General features: G+C 58.9%; 4 protein-coding genes across 5 annotated transcripts in view; 2 read left to right on the top strand and 2 right to left on the bottom strand.

Annotated features, from left to right (window-relative positions):
- Window positions 1-19,321, top strand: part of RPL38 (ribosomal protein L38) — a 149,910-nt gene that overhangs the window by 47,178 nt on the left and 83,411 nt on the right. The window lies entirely within an intron of this gene.
- On the top strand, window positions 55-3,374 carry MTNAP1 (mitochondrial nucleoid associated protein 1). The gene is made up of 4 exons (XM_065735633.1): window positions 55-1,069; window positions 1,494-1,601; window positions 1,793-1,909; window positions 2,446-3,374. Exons 1-4 carry the CDS (start codon window positions 55-57, stop codon window positions 2,472-2,474), a joined length of 1,269 nt encoding a protein of 422 aa, XP_065591705.1. The 3' UTR covers window positions 2,475-3,374.
- On the bottom strand, window positions 7,639-14,884 carry CDC42EP4 (CDC42 effector protein 4). Of its 2 annotated transcripts, none has more exons than XM_065735369.1 (2): window positions 14,805-14,884; window positions 7,639-9,403 (listed from the first exon to the last, which is right to left on the bottom strand). In XM_065735369.1, the coding sequence occupies exon 2, from the start codon at window positions 9,319-9,321 to the stop codon at window positions 8,413-8,415; it is 909 nt and encodes a 302-aa protein (XP_065591441.1). In that variant the 5' UTR covers window positions 9,322-9,403; window positions 14,805-14,884; the 3' UTR covers window positions 7,639-8,412. The 2 variants fall into 2 exon arrangements, with proteins under 2 accessions (XP_065591441.1, XP_065591443.1); XM_065735371.1 differs by having other exon boundaries at window positions 7,639-9,400.
- SDK2 (sidekick cell adhesion molecule 2) overlaps window positions 18,843-19,321 on the bottom strand; it is a 39,736-nt gene continuing 39,257 nt past the window's right edge. Inside the window, exon 45 of the mRNA XM_065735591.1 lies at window positions 18,843-19,250. Coding sequence (XP_065591663.1) covers window positions 18,897-19,250 — 354 coding nt within the window. The 3' untranslated portion in view covers window positions 18,843-18,896. The remainder of the gene's footprint in view (window positions 19,251-19,321) is intronic.

The raw sequence follows: 19,321 nt of genomic DNA, 5'->3' as shown, positions 1-19,321 counted from the left end.
AGCCCCCCGCCAAGGGGTGCCCACCGCGCTGCCTGATATAAAAGCGGCTGCGCCATGGCGGAGGCCCCGTCGGGCACGGAGCTCTGCCCGTACTGCCGGCGGCCCTTCAAACGGCTCCGTGCACATCTCCCGCACTGCAAGGCTGCGCCCGGCCGAGAGGCGGAGGGAGCCGGGCGGAGGGAGGGGGCGGTCGCGGTAGTGAGGGGGGATGAGGCGGTCCCGGAGGCCCCGAGGAAGAGGAGGAAGCAGCAGGCCGCGTCCCGGCCTCGGGTGGAGGCGGAGGCCTGCGATGTGGCACAGTCCCTCGACCTGCTGCCCGAGGAGGTGGCGGGCGTCCCGGAGAAACTTCGGGATGGAGTGAAAATAGTGATCGAGAACCACCGCGCCAAGGTGGTGAGGGAGAGCGGCGGCCGCAGGGCCGGGGGGCAATGCGGGAGAGACCCTAAAGTGCTGCGATCAGCCGGCCCCGAGGAGGGAGATGCCTCCAAAGCAACACACGCGGAGCTGCCTGGCCCCACTACTTTAAATGAGGTTAGAACACGTGGGCTGCATGGTCCCCCTGAAGCCGCCGGCAGAAGGAGCCCCTCTGACCTCACTCAGCAGGAGGGAGCAGACAAAACCCTGACAGAAGAGAAGCAGGTGTACGCGGAAGCTGCTGTGGAATACAAAGCCCCTGTTTCTGTTTTGTATGCCCAGAACCTCCATCTGTCAGCAAGAGTGGATTGGAGAGGTCACAAGGAGGGGACATCCAAAAATTACCTAACCGGCATACAAATGCTCAGTGAGAACAAGAAGCAGATGGCGGTCGTTTCTGAGCCCATCCTGAATGCAGGGAGGGACAGCAGGCTGGCTCTGGACCAGTCCTTGCTCCACACCTCCAAAAGCCAACCCATCTGTCTCCCCCAGGCCTCTGGCAGAAGCACGCAGGCAGGTGCCGTGGGCTTGGAGTGGTTTCCAGACTTACATTCTAATTACCACAGTCTGAGCATGCTTCCTGGGAAGTCTCTTCAGGAAGACATAGGAATCACAATGAAGGCACCAAAGGGCAATTTCTCAGAAGGGTATCAAGGTAATGTTAGAAACAAAAGTGCTGCTGGGATCTTACTGTACTGCCAGGCTTGACTGTAAAATGATAACAGAAGAGGAGGGGTAGGAAATGTTGACTGCTGGGCTTTTCCAACAGATTATGTGGATCAGCTCTGAACAGGTCTAAGTTTACAGACATTATCTGTCCAACCTTTCCACCCTGGAAAACCTGCTGTGTGTTTCTGTTTAGATTTGAGTTGGGCTCTTGCACACTGGGGCCAGTAGAGCCAGCTCACTTTGTGGGAGGGACAGTTCACTTTCCCTTTCTGAGCAGTCTCAAGGTCAAGTCACTTGCAGATACACAAAGTTAGCAGCTCCATTCTCACCACTCATTGCAGGAAGCACAAGCACAGCATGCACTGGCCTCAGTTTCCTCCCTTTGACCATTCTGACTTCTCGTTTTGCAGGTCCCCTCTCAGAAAGGCACCTGATGGACGTAAGGCTGGGAGAGCTGCCCATGTGGCTCACCACCTGTGATTTTTCTCCCTGGGGGCTACTTGGAGGAGTGCAGAAAGGTGAGGCTAAGTTTCTAGTTCTTGTGGCAGAAAATTCCCACTTTACCTGCTAAAACACTGCTGCAGCCTGGTCCAAAGGGCTAGTCTAGGTCTCTGTAAAAAAGGAAATTAAGAGTCCCAACCATCTGGCTTTAGAAAGGCACATGGAAACCAGTCAATGTGGTTTGACCCTTGTGTTTCCATTCCAACAGTCTGGAGCAGTTACTACAACAAATACATCAACGTGAAGAGGGGTGGAGCAGCTGGAATCTCCATGCTCCTTGCTGGATACTGTGTCCTCAGCTACAGCTGGAACTATCAGCATATCAGTAAGAAAACTTTCCTTCTTGCTATCTGTCTTATTTCAGATAATTCCCCATTTGCAAAAGCTGCTATGACTCGTTAATAGTCATGTTATTTTAGGTTCAGAGGTAATTTAAATACTTTTATCAGTTGAACTAGTATCAGAGCTCAAGGAGCAGCGTTCTGATTTGGCTTAGGAAAGCAAAAGAATTTAGCTTGTAAAAGTGGTGGTAACAGTTATCACTTTACAGCTTCTTTCTAGCTAGAGCCAGGAGCAGTCAGGAGCACACTTCTCCCTCTGCTCTGTGTGCAGTTTGAGATATTCCAGAATGAACACAACCCATTCCCTGGATTGACTCATAAATGACACAAAGGATTAACTGGTGTCTGTAGTTTCTCCACCAGGACTTGCTCCCATGTGCAGCTTTACAGTAGATAAACAAAAGAGGCTATAGTCAGACTTCTGCTCATCACTGCTGGGCAAAGTACTCTGTCATACAGTCCCTGAGCACAAGACTGTGCTAACATTTATCTTTTTATTCCCCCTCCCCTGTTTTGCTAGAGTGTAACCGCTGGCGTAAGTACCACTGAAGAAACTGCAGCGGCACCTGGGAAACAGTTGTAAATGTTTGACAGAGTCAGCACAAGCTCCTGAGGCCAGCAGGGTTTGAATCCTCGGTGAAACAGCAGAGGTCCATTTCCTGTCAGGCTCTTTAAGTTGTGGGTAGCAGGAGGATGCTTCCCAGCTCCCCTCCTGCAGATAGAGGGCTCACGCTGACAGTCTGCAGTCCTTGCTCTGTGGGTCAGTGTTTGGTACTGAAAGACAGGGAGGTGTTAAGGCAGCTCCTCAAAGTTGATTTCCTGTGGTTTGCAGAAGCTCAGCTCTTGCTGGGTCAGGACAGTTCCCTGACACGGGGTGTTAGTATAGATTAATCTACACGTTGTGTAGTGCAGGTATTTGGCAATAAAGTACGTGGTGGACCATTGCAGAGAGGGGTTAATGAATAACCACTGCCTTAAGTTATCAGAGCTGTACCTAGCACTGGGCACCTTCTACTTTCCACAGTGAGCAAGATTATGTTTGTAGCTAGCTCATGAAAGGAGGGTGATCCCTGCAGAGCCCTTCTACAAAGGGGCCCCTGCTTCCCTTAAACGCTGCCTATATGCCTACCTGGGCTCAGAGACAGCTACAGGAAGGATCTCTATGAAGGTTTTAAAGCAGCAGCACGGAGAACACAGTGCCCTATTTCTGGAGGAAGAAAATCCATTGGATTAGCTGTTGTGCCCAAAGGGCAAACTGACATCAGACAAATGAGGACAGTTATGAGAGTGCTAGTTTTAGCCTGCCATCCTCAAACATGTCTGGAAAAGGGTTGGTCATGTTACAGGCACAAAAGGAGGGGAAAAAAAAGTGAACTCTTAAGCAAGGTGCAGGAATACTGTGTCACAGGTGTTTCACCAAGAGCTCCCTCTCACCAGCAATAAAGTCTTTGTGAGTTTTGTTTTTTCTGTTTATTCCTGTGCATTCTTAAACATGGCCTGCTTCTGAGGTGACCAGCACACCCCCTCTTTCCTTTGATCTAGGCACGAGCCATTCCCACACCCCTTCAGACCTGTGGGCTGGCGATCTCCTGCCACCTCCCTGCTGCACCAGTCTGAGAGCAGCCACCTCCCAGCTGTGCAGGAGGGGACAGAGGCAGTGACTGCTGTGGGAACAGTGAAGAGTCCCATTAAGGAAGATGTGATTTGTCTTTTGCTGCATGGGCAAATAGCTGTAAGAGCAAGTGCTGAGCAAAGCCAACAGGCTTTTCTAGTCCAGCAGCTGTCCTCGTGGCCTGTCTGGCTCCAACATGTACACCTTCCTGTGTCTTCCTTCTGCTTTCCCTGTGAGAGCACTCGTTTCCTCAGCAGGATTCCTATTTGATTCTTCCCACGCTTGCCAACACAGTGACCTTTCTGTCTGCAGTGGGGAGGCAACAGGGAGAGTCAGGCATCAATTTGGTGATAGATCAGCCCTGTGCTTTCTTCTACCACGTGTTCTCATCCCATCATTTCCAAGTGAGTGGACTAATGGAGCTATACCTCATCTGACACAGCTTGTGCCTATAAGAAATAGCCTGAGGCTTATTACTACAACAACCCCCTGCCTCCAAGACTGCTTTCCACAGCTATTCCACTGCATGCCAAGTGTTTACAATCAAAGAAGTCTCCCCACTGTCAGACCTTCCCAGCCAGTTCATACCCCATCTTCTTGGGACAGCTGTCAGTCAGCCCCAGGCAAGCCTAGATTCACAAAACCCATTTTCAGAGTCCCCCACAGCTCGTGCTGCCTCCCCCCTCAACTCCTCCAAGGTGAAACCACTGCTCCCAAGCCTCCCAGCCCCAACATCACCCATCTTGAAGCAGATGCCTGGTTCCAGTGGGCACTGTAGGATGGGGAGACCATTGCTGGGATTCCTGGGCTGCTCTGCCAGGGGTTGGGTGGTGCTGGTGACTAGCAGCAGGGGCTCTGCAAGTGACATGTCTTTGCATCCAGTCTCCCCTATGGCAGCGTGTCCAAGCCATGCCTAGCTTCTGAGGACACTCTGTTCCCTGGGTTGACATGGGGCATTCAGCTTCCACAGCCCCCCAGCTCCTACAAGAGCACTGGGGCAGGGGGCACAGAGCAAGAAGGCTTCAGTTTGAGAGGGATCAGCATGGGCTCCTCCCCTGTATTATTCTTGCTGGATCTGTGCTGGGACAGCTCATTGTGCCAGCTGTAGCATCACCATGTAGGAAGGGAGTCATTGCTGCTGCACTCACCTGTGGGACCAGGGAGGGGTGAGGGCTGGGACAATACCAAGCTGAACAGCAGAAATATGGGAGAAACGTGCCCGTGGACATGCAGCCTTGGGCAGACACTGGTGGCACTTCTTCCCACAGACAGGAGGTGGCATCAGGTGATTGCTTGAGGCCAGACCAGAAGACACGGGGGCTTGGGTGGGACAGGCTGCAGGGTCTTCGTTCTTCTCTTATCAAGCTCAGAGTGAGAGCTGCACTTAACACAGTCCTGTTGGGCTTGTGTAGGAAGTCACAGCCACTGCTCCATAAAGGCAATGCTTGCAGATCACTGCCCACCACACTTCATTGTGTAGAATCACCCCCAGGACATACCCAGCTCATACCAGTAGTGTCTGGGTGCCCCATATGTTCACTTTGGGATGTTCAGACCCTCTCCTTTGTGCTATTGCACAGCTCTGATCTTAAGTAACATGGCACTGGTTAGAAACAAAGGGCTCAGAGTAGTCAACCTTCTGCACTCCAAACCTCCATCCTGCAGGACATAGGGGCGTGGAGAAGTCCACAACAGTCACAGTGTGGTGACAGAGCAGAGGGGCCCCATCCAGCTCTCTCGTGTCCCCAAGGGACTGCAAAGTGGCATTAGTTCCACCCACCCTGAGCCCTTTGTGGCACCCAACCCTGGCTTGGAGCGCTCAGGTGAAAAACAGTTCTGCAAGGAGATCAGGGAAGAGCTGCACCCATGGGCCCCAGTGCCAAGACTGCCGTTCCCCAAGGGGATGAGCCCCTGACATTACCCACAGAGCTGCACTGGATGCATCCTCAAGGGACCAGTGCCTGGGGCCAGCCCAAGAGAAGCACCACAGTGGACACAGCAAAGCCAGGAGAAGCAAACCTAGCTGAGGCAGGAGCCCAGAGCTCTCCATTTACAGGGAGAAGCTGCCCACATCTACACTCAATTTGCAGCCGTGATTGCCTGGTGCTGCTGCCCAGCTGCAAGGAGCTCAGCCCAGGCCCCTAGCCCTGCTCACAGCCCTGGTGATGTTTCCCTGAATCAACATCTATTTCCTCTCTGCCAGTGCTGGGAGAGCAGCTGGCAGTGGCCCTGCTCTGCAGTGGGGTCTGCAAGGGCTGACTTCACCCCAGGCCGCATGCTTAGCAGGGAGATCCTGACCCCAGAGCTGAATGTGGTTTGCATGCCATAATTAAATACCCAGATAACAAGGGATGAAGCCTTTTTGTTGCGTCTTGGTGATGCAGAGCTGCACCATCCCCAGTCCCACTTTGCAGTGCCACTTCCCCAGGCTCACAGTGGGGACAGCCAGCTCGCTCCTTGCACCCCATGAGAAGCCCCTTTGGCTTCACTGCCAGGCTGAGGGCTTGCACACATGCCAGGCTGCAGTAGCACAAGCAGGACACAACCTTGGTGTCCTGCTACCTCCCAAGGCCACCCTAAGCAGTCCCCTGTCCCTCCTCCATAACACAGTTCCTGCAGCCACCCGCGTCCCCATCACATGCCCGGAGCGACGTGGCCTGACACATCGGGGATGGAGACCTGCTCCCATTCTGTCACTAGCTATAAATGCACTGGAGCAGTGCTGTCCGCCTGCTGAATGCTGCCAGCAGGGTCACAGCCTTGCACTGGACATCCACCAGCACCCAGGAGTATGTCCTGACCACATCCCATGCCATGTCACATCCTGCACCGGCCTGACGCTCGCTGGCATCACAGCGTTGCTCCCCATTAGCTCTGACCCCGCAGTGCTGGGGCTGCTGTCCCGTCCCGCTGAGCAGAGCTGTGTCCCATTTGCACTCGGTGAGCTGCTGTGCTTTCTGCCCCGTCGGCTCGCGGCAGCGCGGTGCTGCCGAGCAGAGGATGGAGCCGACAGGCGTCACAGCGATGGGAATGGCTTTGTGACAGAGCCAGGACTGCTCAGCACCTGCCCTGGGGCTCCCCATCCCCACAGCACCCTCCAGGAAGGGTTGCAAACCCCAGAGGCCTTCCCTGCGTGCTGCTTCAACAATGAAGGGCAGGAGGAGCCTGGTGACCTCTCAGGACACAGCGATCAACACAATTGGTTTAAGGAGGGATGCTCAGAGACCACTGCAGCAGTCCCAGCCCAATGGAGCAGGGTAGGAGCAGGGCAGAGGCGTCCCGGTGAGCTCAGAGCTGCTGCTGGCCCGGCTGCCGGCTGCAGCTGCTGTTGTTCTCCCATCCCAAACAATAGTCCAATGTCCCACACCGCAGGGCATTGTGTCGGCACAGGACCCCATTGTGTCCCCACCGCAGCTCAGCGCCTGCTCTCACCAGCATCATCCTCCCAACCTCTTGTGCAGGGTGGGGGACACTCAGCCCAGACCCTCCCAAGGCTGGAAAATAACAGAGCAGACAAATCCCTCCCTCCTGGTCCAGCCCTGCAAAGCCATCTTGCTTGACAATGTAGAAGTGCCCCGGGACCACTCTCCCCACCCCATCACCAGGCAGGGAGTAGCAGAAATCCTGCCATAGGGTGGGAACACCTGCTGCTCTGGACACAACCCCACCATCCCCCCACTCCAGGGCTCAGAGCAGGGCACCCCCAGCCCCTGGGACTGGGGACAGCCAGTCCTGCCCCTCCACCTTTCCCTTCTCCCAGGCTGAAAGGAGGAGAGGCCGTTTGGCATGGCTGCGCCTTGGCAGGAGCAGGGCTGGCTGTAAGGGCACAGCCCAGAGCCAGATCCGGCCAGCAGGAGCTCACCCGCTTCCCCCCCCCTCACGCAGCCCCATTCCATTGGGCAGATAGAGCACAGCCGCAGGTGCCGAAACGCAGCCAGGCTGGCACAGCCCCACAGAGCAGGAGAACAGCCACAGGGTCGGGGAGGAAGCAACAGCACGGGGTCTGGAAGCAGCACAAAGATACTCCATCCCCGCACTGGACCTGGTGTGGAAGAAGGCAGCCACCCACATCTCACCCCATAGGAACTCAGGCCACCGATGTCACTAACATTTCCTTTATTCTTCACATTTTTACATACATGATATAAAACCCTTTCCTTCCCCGCCTGCACCAGCATGGCCCCGTGACAGCGACCAGCACGCAGGACCAAAGGGGTCCCAGGCATTCATCCTCCAGGGCACAGACCCACAGTCACATTGGTGTCCCCAGCATAGTCGGTGCCAGGGCCATACAGAGTGTGTCACCACCAGGATGGAGCATCCATCCAAAGTCTGGGGAGTGAGTCCCTGCTGCAGCACAAGGGCAGAGGCTCTAAATCTGCAGAAAGTCCCTAAGAAACCCAGAGCTGCCAGCTGTCCCAGGGCTCTGAGCTCGAGTCCTTCCTCATAGGAAATGTCCCCTCTGTTAGAAAAAACAAACAAAAGCGAGAGTAAAGAAAGTTAAGTACAAATTGGAGAGCAGTAAAAAGCATACGGTGGAAAAAAATATATATATTACTAGAGGGGCTAAAACCTCAAAGCCTCATCCTGTTTGATCCTATATTGCTTTATGTGGGCAGAGGGAAAAAAAAAAAAAAAGGGAGCACTAGCATCCAAAATCCAGCAGGAAGAACCAAGACTGAGTCCATTCCTCATCCAGGGAGGCGCTGGAGCTTCCCTGGGGCAGCGCTGTCCTACCTCCATGGGATGGTACCAGCACACCGGGAGGGAGAGGAGTGAAGAGTTCCTGGTGCCATCAACCCCAGCACTGGGATACCCATCCCCGTGTCCGAGCAATTGCAAATGAGAACCAGTCCTCTCGGCTCACCGCCCGCCCTATACCCTGATCTCATCGTCATCTTCATCGGCAAAGGAGAACTCCTTGTCAGGGCGCTTCAGAGGGCCCCGCTGGCTCTGTGCCCCCCCTGGGAGGGGGCTGCGCTCCCCCGGCCCTGAGGCACAGCTGGATGCTGCACCACTGTCTCTGGGGCCGCCAGTGCTGCGGGATGGGCTCTGGCTCTGCGCAGCCACTGGAGAACCGGGTACAGCAACATCCCCCTCCTCGCGGCTCTCCTCCACCTTGAGGTCTTCATCCTGCTCCCACTGCTCCTTATCCATGATGCTCAGCACATCACCAAGCATGGAGGGCCCCAGGTCGATGTGGAAGGACATGATGGACTCAGCATGCTTCATGCCCGCCCCGCTCTTAGCCACCACAACGGGCAGCTCCGTGATGTCCCCGAAGTCGCGCTCATCCAGGCTGGGGCTCAGCGGCCCGGCAGCCGCCCCATTGACACGCTGCTGCTCTTCGGGGCTCATCTCCTCCGGCATCTTCTTGACAGGACTGGAGGAGAGGCTCTTGGGCAGCTGCCCCGCGCTCCTGTCCACCTCCTTCTCATTGAGCTGCGGCAGAGAGACGGCGTTCTTCACAAAGAGCGCCGAGTCGCGCAGCGAGCCCAGCATGTCCCGCCGGTCGCCCCGCGTCACCGACTGCGAGCGCTTGCTGCTGCGGAAGCGGCGGGACAGCAGGCCTGGCTTCGAGACCCCCGGCTCCTCGCCCACCTCCGGCTCTCCAGCCTTGCTGGTGAGGAAAGAGGTGTCCCCAAAGGCGTCCCCAGCCCGGCCCACGTGCATGGTGTGCCGGAAGTCCCCCAGCGGCGCGCTGATCATCTCGGCCGTCAGGTCGGCCCGTGAACGCCGCTTGGAGTGAGCCGAGTTGGAGACGAGCTGCTTGAGGATGGGCATGGTCGCGGCAGTAGGCGGCACGGCCGCTGCTCACGGCTGCTGCTCCGCACGCAGGGTCACACCTGGCATCACCTGGTCACTGCTAGGGGACAGGAAAGGGATGTAGTCAGGCTTCAAATCATAGGTTGGAACCGTTAAGACTGGAAAAGACCACTGTGACCCCAACTCCAGCCCAACCCCACAGTGCCCACTGACCACGTCCCCGAGTGTCACATCTCCATGGTTCTGGAACACCCCCACAGACAGTGACTCCCCCACTCCCTGCACAGCTGTGCCGCTGCCTGACCGCCCTTCACGAGAAGAAACAGTTCCTAATATCCAACCTGAACCTCCCCTGGTGCAACACGAGGCCACCACCTCTCATCCTAAAACAACACCAGCCCTCATACTGCCAGGCTGCAAAACACAACACTGTAGCCACAAATGACTCCGATCCCCCAGGAAAAAGCATCTGTCCCCACACACAGAGGGGATGGGGTTTCAGCTTCCACCAAGCCACCCACACCCTGCTCTGTCCCCTCAGAAGCACCAGTCCCCATCCATAAAGCAGACAGAGTTGGGCATGGAGAAGCAACAGGAAAATCCCTGATGCAAATGAGCACGCCACCGTGGTGCCCTTGTCCTGTCCCACAGTGACCCCGAGCTGCAGGCTCCCAGGTGTCCCTCCTCCCCCATGAACACTCGCACTCTGTTGCTGCTTTAGAGACAGATCCAGGATGGCAAACATGAGGAACCATCACAGCTCTGTGTCATAGCATTGCCACATCCCACCCCTCTCACCCCACTGCCCCAGAAGGGCAAACCGAGCCCCACAGCAATAGGGTCTGCTCCCCAGGTCACACCACCGTGCTTTGGGGACACATACAAAGAGGGCCATGGAGGGCACCCACCGCTCCCTCCCCGCTCAGCCCCAGCCCCCCAGAGCAGGGCACGGTGGTGCTGAGCCTCCGGGAGCTGCGCACCGAGAGGATGCCTGGGATTTTGTTTTTATTTATTTTTTTTAATTGAAAGAAAGCGGGGAGGAGCAGCCGCCAGGAGGAATTGGAAACAGACGGCAGGAAGTGTGCGAGGAGCCCCCGGGAGGCACCACCGGGCTGAGGGGAGCAGAGCAGGGACTGCTCCCACAGCCTCATGCACCCGGTGGCATGCGTGGCAGGATGGGAACACGGGGGACCCCCAAAGCCCTCTGTGCTGAGCTCACATGCATCTGTGTCACCCTCACTGCACCCCCACCCCTCCCTGCACGGCCACCTCACCGTCACTGCTGTGACTCAGGGGTGACAGTTTGCAGCAGAGATGACCAAGGGCCTCTCCCTTCCTCCTTCCCACAGCCCAGCAGCACGATGGCCACCTCCGTCCTCAGTGCCACCACTGGGCCCATCCAGCCCGGCCCCCGTGACCATACAGGAAGGGACAAAGACAGCAACATCACTGCATCCCATGGTGTCAAGCAGCCCCAGGTGGTCCCGGGTGAGGAAGAGCCAGAGAGGAAGAGCTCGCAAACGCCCTCTTCCTCCGCTCAGGCACCACCAGCAATGCCGCAGCACAGCAACACTCACAGGGAAAGGGACAACGGCTCTTCCCCATGTCCTCCAGACATCCAGCCCAGTGCAGAGAGCCCATGGATTGATACAGCAGCAATATCCCAACACAACCCAGCCACATACTCACACACATGCCCCAAACCTGCCCCGTGGCACCTAGCTGTCCCTCACCACGCAGCCACGCTGGTCCCGTGTGGGCAGGGCACACTAACCACACACGGGTGCAAAGTCCCCGTTCCCTGCCCCACTCACACAGCACACTGCATGGCAGCACCCAGAGCTGCAGGGACACAGCGACCCACGGGGGCTCCAGAGGGGGTACCCCCAGCAGCAGAGATGGAGTAGCTGCTGTTTCCCACTGGCAATGCCCATACACTGCAGCCACCCCGAACCCAGAGCAGGGTGGGCTCCCCCCATCCCTCCCCACACCCCCATGCAGCCCATCAGCTCCCCGGAGCCCCCTGCTCCCAGCAGCAGCTCCTGCATGTGCACGGTGCAGACATTTCCCTCTGCGCGCTCTCCTTTCAGGCCAGCATTCCTGCAGCCTTTAGTTTTACATAAAACAAACACTCCCGGCGAGCTCCCCAGCCGGGCCAGGCAACCGTGCTGGCTGATCTAGGCCATCTGGGGACTGTCCCTTTCTTGTATTTAGATTTCGGGGCCAAGTTGAGCATTTGTGAGATACTTTGCAAGCCGTGGTGAAGGGGCCGCTGGGAGCTGGAGCATTACCAGCATGGCCTCCCCGTCCAGCCGCCCTCCATCACCATCAGCCTCCAAACCAGCCGTGTCCTCAAAGCTTCAGCCCAATAAACCATCTCGTAGTGGAGCAAACCTCCCCCAGGGCTTTGCCCCCGGCCTCCCATAAAGGCAATGCTGGAGCAGCCGCCTCCTCCAGCCCCATCCCAATGGGGGGAACGGGGCACAGAGCCCTCTCCTCCTGTTCTTGCTCAGGGCGAGAAGCAGATCCTGTGACATTCACGCTGTGCATGCTTTCACAAAGGAAACCAGGCCAGAGCAGTTCCGTGGCTGCCTCTCCTGCTGCCTCTGGGATTGCAGCTGTGAAACCCGAGCGGTGCAGCGGGGCTGGCAGCGCTGCCCATTTCTGGGCATGGCGGGTGGCAGCGAGTCCAGGCAGGGCTTTGGGGATGGGAATAGGATGGGACCTGCAAACAGGGTTTGAGGCTACAGGGAGAAAGGAAAGCAACAGTTCACATTCTGCCTCATCCCTGCTTCTCAACCCTTTGGGACCTTGAGCTTGAAATAGCGAGAGCCTTGCGTCCCTGATTTCCCCTGCAAATGGGTGACTGTTCAGGGACACCCAGATCCTGCAGACGGCACGGAGGAGAGCCAAGTCCCAGCCAGCCCTATGCAGTGTTGGCAGTGGGCACCGCTCACCCCATTGCCACTTCCAGCCCCATCTCACCCCACTCAGTACCAGTCACCCACTGAGGATCACCGAGGCAAAAGAACAGGGATGATACACGGGTGCGTGTGAGGAAAACACGGCTCCAGCCACGCTCCCACGCACCCTGCCTCCGGCTCACCCCGCTCCCGGGCTGGGAGAGCCATCCCATCCAGCCAAGCCAGATCCCAACGAGCCGGGCCGCACGCATGCCACAGGCAGCAGCCTCCAGCCCCGAGATCAGAGGATGCTCCCCACCCCGCCGGGCGCTGGGGCAGGGGCAGCACAGGACCGGTCCATCCCCAGTACAGCTCCGGGGCAGGGAGGACGCGCTCATCCCCGCTCACGGGGCGCTGCCCCCCCGCCCCGGGCAGCCGTCTCGCACAGCTCTTTGATGTCGCTGCCTGGCAGACGGCAGCCGGAGACACTTCTTTCTCAGATGACGCCCTGCCACCTCCGGTCCCAGGAGGGGACCGGCGTGCTATCACACCCCGCTGAGCCCTGCCAGGCGCGGGGCAGCCGGTCCTGTACGCGTGGGATGAGGAGGCGCCCGGTGAGCTCTCTGCTGTGGGTGACAGGTCTGGTCCTGTCTGCTGGCAGGGGATGCGCGGAGGAGGGAGGCTCCAGCGGTCCGAGCCCGGGTCGGCTCCGGCTGCAGCTATCTGCACGTAAATCAGAGCTGACCCGGGGAAGCGCCAGCTTGGCGGTGCCAAAAAGCAAAGCGGCGTTTCCCCAGGGAGCGCTGACGCCCAGGAGCTATATCCCGAGTTCAGCGAGGAGCTATGGGCAGGACACGCCATAACACGCAAGGGAGCAAAACCCTCCTGCTGTGGGGCCAAGAACCAGCCTGCAGCCACGGAGGGGACGTTTCCGAGGGGAAAGGTTATCTCCTCGCTCCGTCTCTCGCAACAACAGGGGCCGGCCGGGGTCTGACAGGATGCCGGGGCTGTTTAGCCCTCCTGACCTCCTCCAGGCTCCAAATTCCTGCGGTTTCGTTGGGGTGAACGGGAAGTAAACAGCCCGGCTTCCCACAGCTCACCCCGACACCCCACCTGCCCACACCCCACCAGCCAGCTCGGGGCCCCGCGCTGCCTGAGCTCAGACAAAACCCAGCGAACAAAGGGAGAGACGGCCGCGGTCAGCACAACGCAGCCGGGCTGCTCACAGGTCACCCCGCAGCGTGGCACCGAGGGGATGGCCGCCCCCTACTATAGGGTCCTCTCTTCCCCCCCCATCCCCCCCTCCAGCACCCAACCTCATGAACCTATCCCATGCTAAACCTCAGCTGGATTCGCTCCACAGTTACCGAGGGAGCCGCGTCCAAAACAGATTTGTTTACTGCGTGTCCCGAGATCAGTGTGTCTCTCTCTGCCTCATTCCCTGCCTCAGTTCCCCCCCCACCCCCCTCGCCCCCCAGACACTTAACGATCCCGGATCCCGCGTTAACAGCCTATAGATCGCCACTTGGAAACATCCATACTGACACCGGGGCTGCTGGGGTCAAGCCAGGGCAGCACAGGCTGCATCCCACTCCCCACCAGCGGCTTCCACCCCCCCAGCTCTGCTCTGGCAGCACCGTCCCACAGCACAGCAGCTTTCCGAGCCCCGCGCTCAGCTTACGGAGCTCAGCAACCCCCCTGGATGCACAGAACGGGTCCCCCAGGAGTGCTGAGCTACGGGAGAGCAGGACGGGACGGCCGGGAAGCTCTGACCCAACCCCGGCTGCGGGAAGCAGAGCTGAAGGGGGATTTCAAGCGGCTCTGTGACTCAGCACCCGCTTTCGCCCCGTCCCAGCGAGCCCAGAGGTGCGGCTGGAGCCGCTCCAAGGATCGGCGTTTCCGAGAAGGGCCGCAGGAGCGCAGAGCTCGGGACTTCGACGGGGCGGGCAGTCAGAGCCCGACCTGGAGGGGCTCCGCGAACCGGGACGAGGGAGCACGATCGGACCGTACCGAGCCGTGCTAGGACCGGGGCAGCCCCGGGGCCAGAGCCCGCAGCTCCGGCGGGGCGAGCCCGTGCCCCAGGCTGGGCAAATAGAGCTCCGGAGGCGCCGCATCCTGTTAACTCCTTCACCCACCCGGCCCGGAGCCGGGGCAGGGCTCGGGGCAGCCTCGGGACCCCACCCGCGACGGTGGCTGCTCCGAACCCCCCCCGGTCCCGTATCCCACCCACCGTTATACCCCTGCCAGCTGCGGCCCGAACGCTGCTCCCGGCATCGAGGAGGGAGAAAGTGGGGGCCACGGCGCTGCCAGTCCCCGCAGCCCGGGTCCGCTCCCGATTACCGAGCCCCACCCGCGGGGCTCCCTGCCCACTGGAGCTCCATCCCCACGACGAAGCCGGCACCGCACAGCCCAGAGTTCCCCGACGGCCGTCGGAACGGAGCGGTCCGAGCTCGGTTCCTGGCCCGGTGCCGCCGCACCCCGTCCCTTCTCCGGACAATAGCAAAGCCAAGGCCCGGCCAGCCCCCCCCGTGCCGTGCCGTGCTGACCCGAGCCGTGCCAGGCTGAGCTGAGCCGTAGAGCGACCCGAACCCCTCGTACCTGTGCGCCCGGGCCCCGCGCCCGGCCCATGGCTGTGCTGCCCGGTGCGGAGCCGTGCTGAGCCGAGCCGAGCCGAGCCGAGCCGAGCCGAGCCGGAGAGAAACCGCACCCCCTCCACTACCGCCGGGCGGGAATGATGTCATCGCCCCTCCCGGACCAATGGGGCCGTGCAACGTCACGGGGCTGCCCCACTCCCTCCATTCAAACCCGAGTGGGGCTGGGGTGGGGGGCAGACTTTATACTGGGTGCGGCCTCTGGGGGGGGGGTTCCCACTGGGATCCCCCCCAACCCCCGAGCGAGGTCCCCTGTGCGGAGGGCAGGGATCCACGCGTGCGACCCTTTCCCCCGTGGGGGGAGCCGGGATGTCCGTTCTCCCTTCTCCGGGCCCAGCTGTGGGCGGGGGCAGCTGCACCCCTAGCAGAGGAACTGGTGCTGGAGGCTGTAATTAATTAAGGGAATTAAGCCGAACTGAGCAGCCAGGAGTCAATGGGCTCAGCCCCGGGGGAGCACCAGCGACCCCGCTCCGCTCTCAGCCGTGTCACCCCCACTCGCCCTCTGCTGTCCCCATCCGGCCCCGCAGACCCCCCACAACACCCCCCCCCCCCCCACGCGATGGGTGCGGGGCAGCGGCACCACGCTGAGGGTTCAGGGCCACGCAGCCTCCGCCGGAGATTAAGGCGAGACCTTTGTGGGAGAAAAGGGGCGGGAGAGACAAGATTATCCCGAATCTGCCTAATGCGGCGTTTCTTGCATATTCCAAAGCGTCTGGCGCCTCTGTGCATGCAGCCAGACTGCGGGATAAAGGGGTGGCAAGCGGGAGATACGGCTCCAGATGCTGTGGCCGTACGTGCCCAAGAGCTCATTGCTGGGGCACAGCGGTGCCTGGGCACAGAAGTGTCACCAACGAGAGGAGAAACCCATGTGCAGCAGCTCCGTGGGCTCAGCAGCACCGATGCAAAGGGATGCACGTGGGACCAGGCAGCACTGGGCACTCTGATGGCTCATGATGGGATGAGCCAGAACCATGAGCACAGGGCAGCAGGGCTGGGTGGCACGCAGCAGTGCGGGGTTGGGATGCTGAAGTCAGGGGCTGAACATCGGGACCAAACCAACTGCACTGGTGTGGGTGTCCAGCACTGCTGCTGCTGCTGGATCTGGCAGGCTCCTCCTGGGCTGAGCTGCTCCCTCGGTTCACATCACTGCCATTTTCATAGCTGGTTTGGTTGGCCCATTTGATTTTCCCTGCTTTGCATCGTGGAAACTGAGGCAGGACACGATGCCTGTGTTCATTGGGTTGGATAGGGTGTGGAAGAGGAGGCCCCATCCTGGGGCTCTGCTCACATGCACCAAAGCCCCCCCCCCCCCCCACGGCTCATTATCAGGTAAATCCATGCTACCAGGCCAGCTCATGTCAGATGAAGGCCTCGCACTGCCAGCACTGCATGCCTCACCTGATACTGTCATGGGAGCACAGCACCGGGTGAGACAGTGCAGTCAGAAGGAATTAAGCTCAGCCAGCTGCCAGGGAGACAGTGCTGCTGGGGACAGCACCTGCGGGCTGCTGGGGCTGTGGATGGGGAGAGTGGGCGCCCACTGAACCCAAAATACTGCTGTAGGAGCTGCCCCCACTCCTGTCCTCCTCCTGCAGAGCCCCCGGGGTGGGATCCGGCCCTGGGGAGGTGGTGGTGGGGTCAGGGATGCTTGGAGGCCCAGGAGTGGGTGGCTGGATGGCTCCAACCCTCCCTGAACCCATCGCTGGCTCCTTTTAGTGCTTCTCAGCAGCTTTTGAAAGCAGAGTGAAAAAAAAAAAGAAAAGATTGTAAAGCACTTTTAAAAGCCAAGGAAAATGTGCCTGGGTTCCCAGCAGCCAGTCCCCTCCTCCCCAGTGAGCCCAGCCAGCACACCAGTGCCTGCCAGCTCTGCTGATGGTGCTGCCTTGGCTGTGCAGGAGATGCTTCTGAGAGCACTGTCTGGTTTCACCCGAGCCCCAGTGCTGCAGTAGGGTGTGGGAAGCACCAGGCAGGCAGCCTGGGTGCCACCCCAAATCCCCCAGCATGCGCATGCTGGCCATAGCCAGAAATGCTCCTGGCACCACTGCAGGTGACAGAGCCCCATGCAGTGTGACATGCCCAGAGCTGCAGGCAGGATGCACAGACCTGGATCTGTCCTCTCTCTGCTTTCCTGTCCTGGGGTGGGGTTGGTGCCATCCCTGCAGCAGCAGCTCTGCACAGCAGGGAGCATCAGGACTGTGCAGCACAGGCACTGGTTGGACCCACGGCACATGGATGTGCTGAGCCCGGTCTCACCACCAGCAGTGCAGGAGGAGGCTGTCCCCATCCACAAGGGAAAGGGAAGATGGAGAGGCTCAGCTCTGCTCCAGGAGCTGCAGGGAAGCAGTGGGATCAAGAGGAAAAATAGAGCCCAGGCTGCAGGGCTGCTCCTCTTCTGCCTCACACCGAGCATTTCTCTTTGCTGTCACGGCATGACTTAATCAACTCGGAGAACAAGATGTTACTACTTCACTACACTAATCTCACCTCAGCTAAACAAATATATAAAAACAAATCACAAAATTCAGCCTTGGCTTACAGGTCTCAGCCCCATTTCTGGCAAATAAACGCATCCCTGCCCCAGGGCACAGTAGACGTTTGGGGTTTCAGCTTCTCCCCTCTGTCCCCTTGGCTGGCACAGCCCTGATAAGCACAGTGCTTGCCCTTGGCAGACCGCAGGACTCAGCCATGTGCGCACTGGGGAATGCATCAAGGTCGGCACGGAGCAGCTGGCCAGGTTGTGTCTGTGCCATAGGGAAACTGAGGCAGCATGGGCAAGATGTGCCACTAACACCACCGGCACTGAGACCATCTCCATCCCAAGGATGTGTATCTGCTGTCCCTGCAGTGGGGGCACGCTCTGGATGCTGGCCGCGTTACAGCTGCTCACAGGGAGCACGCAGGTGGCAGTGGCTGGGGAGCAGAATCCTCCATTTCTCCCCAGCTCAGGGGAAAGTTGGAGAGGGCACAGCATCACGCACCCCAGCTCCAACTGGTCCCTAAATGCAGCACCTGCACTAACGATCCCCACTGGACACCAGCTCCACAGACCCAATGAGGACACAGCCTCCACCACGGAGCTGTGTGCTGAGCTGTGCCAGAGGGCTGATGCTCACTGCATCTTCTCCAGCACAGCATGGTGACAGAGAGGCAAAGACAGGGTCATCTTCAGGCTGTTTATTGGCATCTCCCTTGGTGCAGCCCCTCCAGCTGGTGCCCAGCTCACCAACAGGCAATGGGGAGGGGTGTGTGTGGAGATTTACTATGCAGAGAGCACCAAAACCACCCCCTCTCCAGCCCCACAGCCCCCTGGGCATCACCACCACTGTGTGCTCCTTGGGCTCCCAAGCCTCTGCACAAAACAGAAATGAAATAAAAACACCCCCGCACTGCCAGAGAGGCAGAGGAGTGACCACAGTCACTGCATCACCCCACCAAGTCCTCTCCAGGGTGCAAATTACAGGGGATATCACCACTGCTTGCACCCCTGGGGCTCTGTTGGGGGCAAACAAAGAGGGCAGTTCACTGTCCACTTGGCTGCTGGCCCCATTTTTCAGAGGGTCCAGGCTGGGGGCTTCACCCCTGGAGGGTTATATAAGCAGAGCCCCCCACTCAGTCTCCTCTGCATCGCCGCCCGTTCCTGCATCCTGGTGGGACCCATGGGTTGGGCTGTGGCACAGCCAGGTCCCCCCCGCAGCCCCATACCCCAGCCAAGGAGTCACAAATCAGAAAGCTTTGGCCAAAAATGGGAGCTGGGTTCTGCCCCCCCAGCCCCAGCACTGGCACTTGGCATTCTTCTCCAGGTCCTGCTGAGTAAAGGAGAAAAGCCTGAACCTGAGCAGCCCCACGTCAGGCTCTCAGCATCTCCATCCTCTTCTCCTCGCTGCTCGTTTCCTTGATTTCTGTAACTTTTTTTTTCTTCTTTTTATTTTTTTATTTTTTTGCTCCTTTATTTTGTGGTTGTTGTGTGGTGTTGTTTGGGTTTTTTTTCGTTGTTGTTGTTCTTGGTTGGTTTTTTTTTTTTTTTGCTCCCGTTTAAATATCAAACAAAAGAGGAAAACCCAGCGATGGGGGCTCTGGAGCCGGGGGCCAGGCTGCTGGGCGGGCGGTACAGGGTGCCGGGCTGGCTGGGGGGGTTGCCGGGGGTCTGTGGGGTGGGAGTCCTGCTGGCTTTGGGCCGGAAGAGGCTGCCCTGCTGTGTGGAGGTGCTGTTGGAGAGGGGTGTGTGGTCGGGCTCCCCGGAGTCGCTCTCGGTGTAGCTGTACGCCTGTGCCCGTGAGATGCCCTTCTGCTGCCGCCGCCACGAGTTGTAGTAGGTGGGGTCGCTGATGTAGTGGTTGACGAAGGAGTGGGCTTTCTGGTGAGCCGGGTCCACCTCGTACTCGCTGTCGCTGCCCTAAGGGACAGTGCAAAGGTTGAACGTGGGGCAGAGCCCTCCCCCCATCGCCACACAATGGCAGAATAGCC

The sequence above is a fragment of the Cyrtonyx montezumae genome, unplaced genomic scaffold (genome assembly GCF_038088225.1).
Source record: "Cyrtonyx montezumae isolate F1298 unplaced genomic scaffold, pur_monq_1.0 scaffold_19, whole genome shotgun sequence".
In the NCBI taxonomy this organism is placed as follows: domain Eukaryota; kingdom Metazoa; phylum Chordata; class Aves; order Galliformes; family Odontophoridae; genus Cyrtonyx; species Cyrtonyx montezumae.
This window is presented reverse-complemented; position numbering and strand designations above follow the sequence as displayed.

What these genes read in the sequence shown, in the direction of transcription:
- MTNAP1 (XM_065735633.1), top strand. Translation starts at nt 55, where the DNA reads ATGGCGGAGGCCCCGTCGGGCACGGAGCTCTGCCCGTACTGCCGGCGG. An exon ending in ACTTGGAGGAGTGCAGAAAG is followed by an intron (nt 1,602 to 1,792) that starts GTGAGGCTAAGT and finishes CCATTCCAACAG; the next exon opens with TCTGGAGCAGTTACTACAAC. An exon ending in CTGGAACTATCAGCATATCA is followed by an intron (nt 1,910 to 2,445) that starts GTAAGAAAACTT and finishes CTGTTTTGCTAG; the next exon opens with AGTGTAACCGCTGGCGTAAG.
- CDC42EP4 (XM_065735369.1), bottom strand. Translation starts at nt 9,321, where the DNA reads ATGCCCATCCTCAAGCAGCTCGTCTCCAACTCGGCTCACTCCAAGCGG.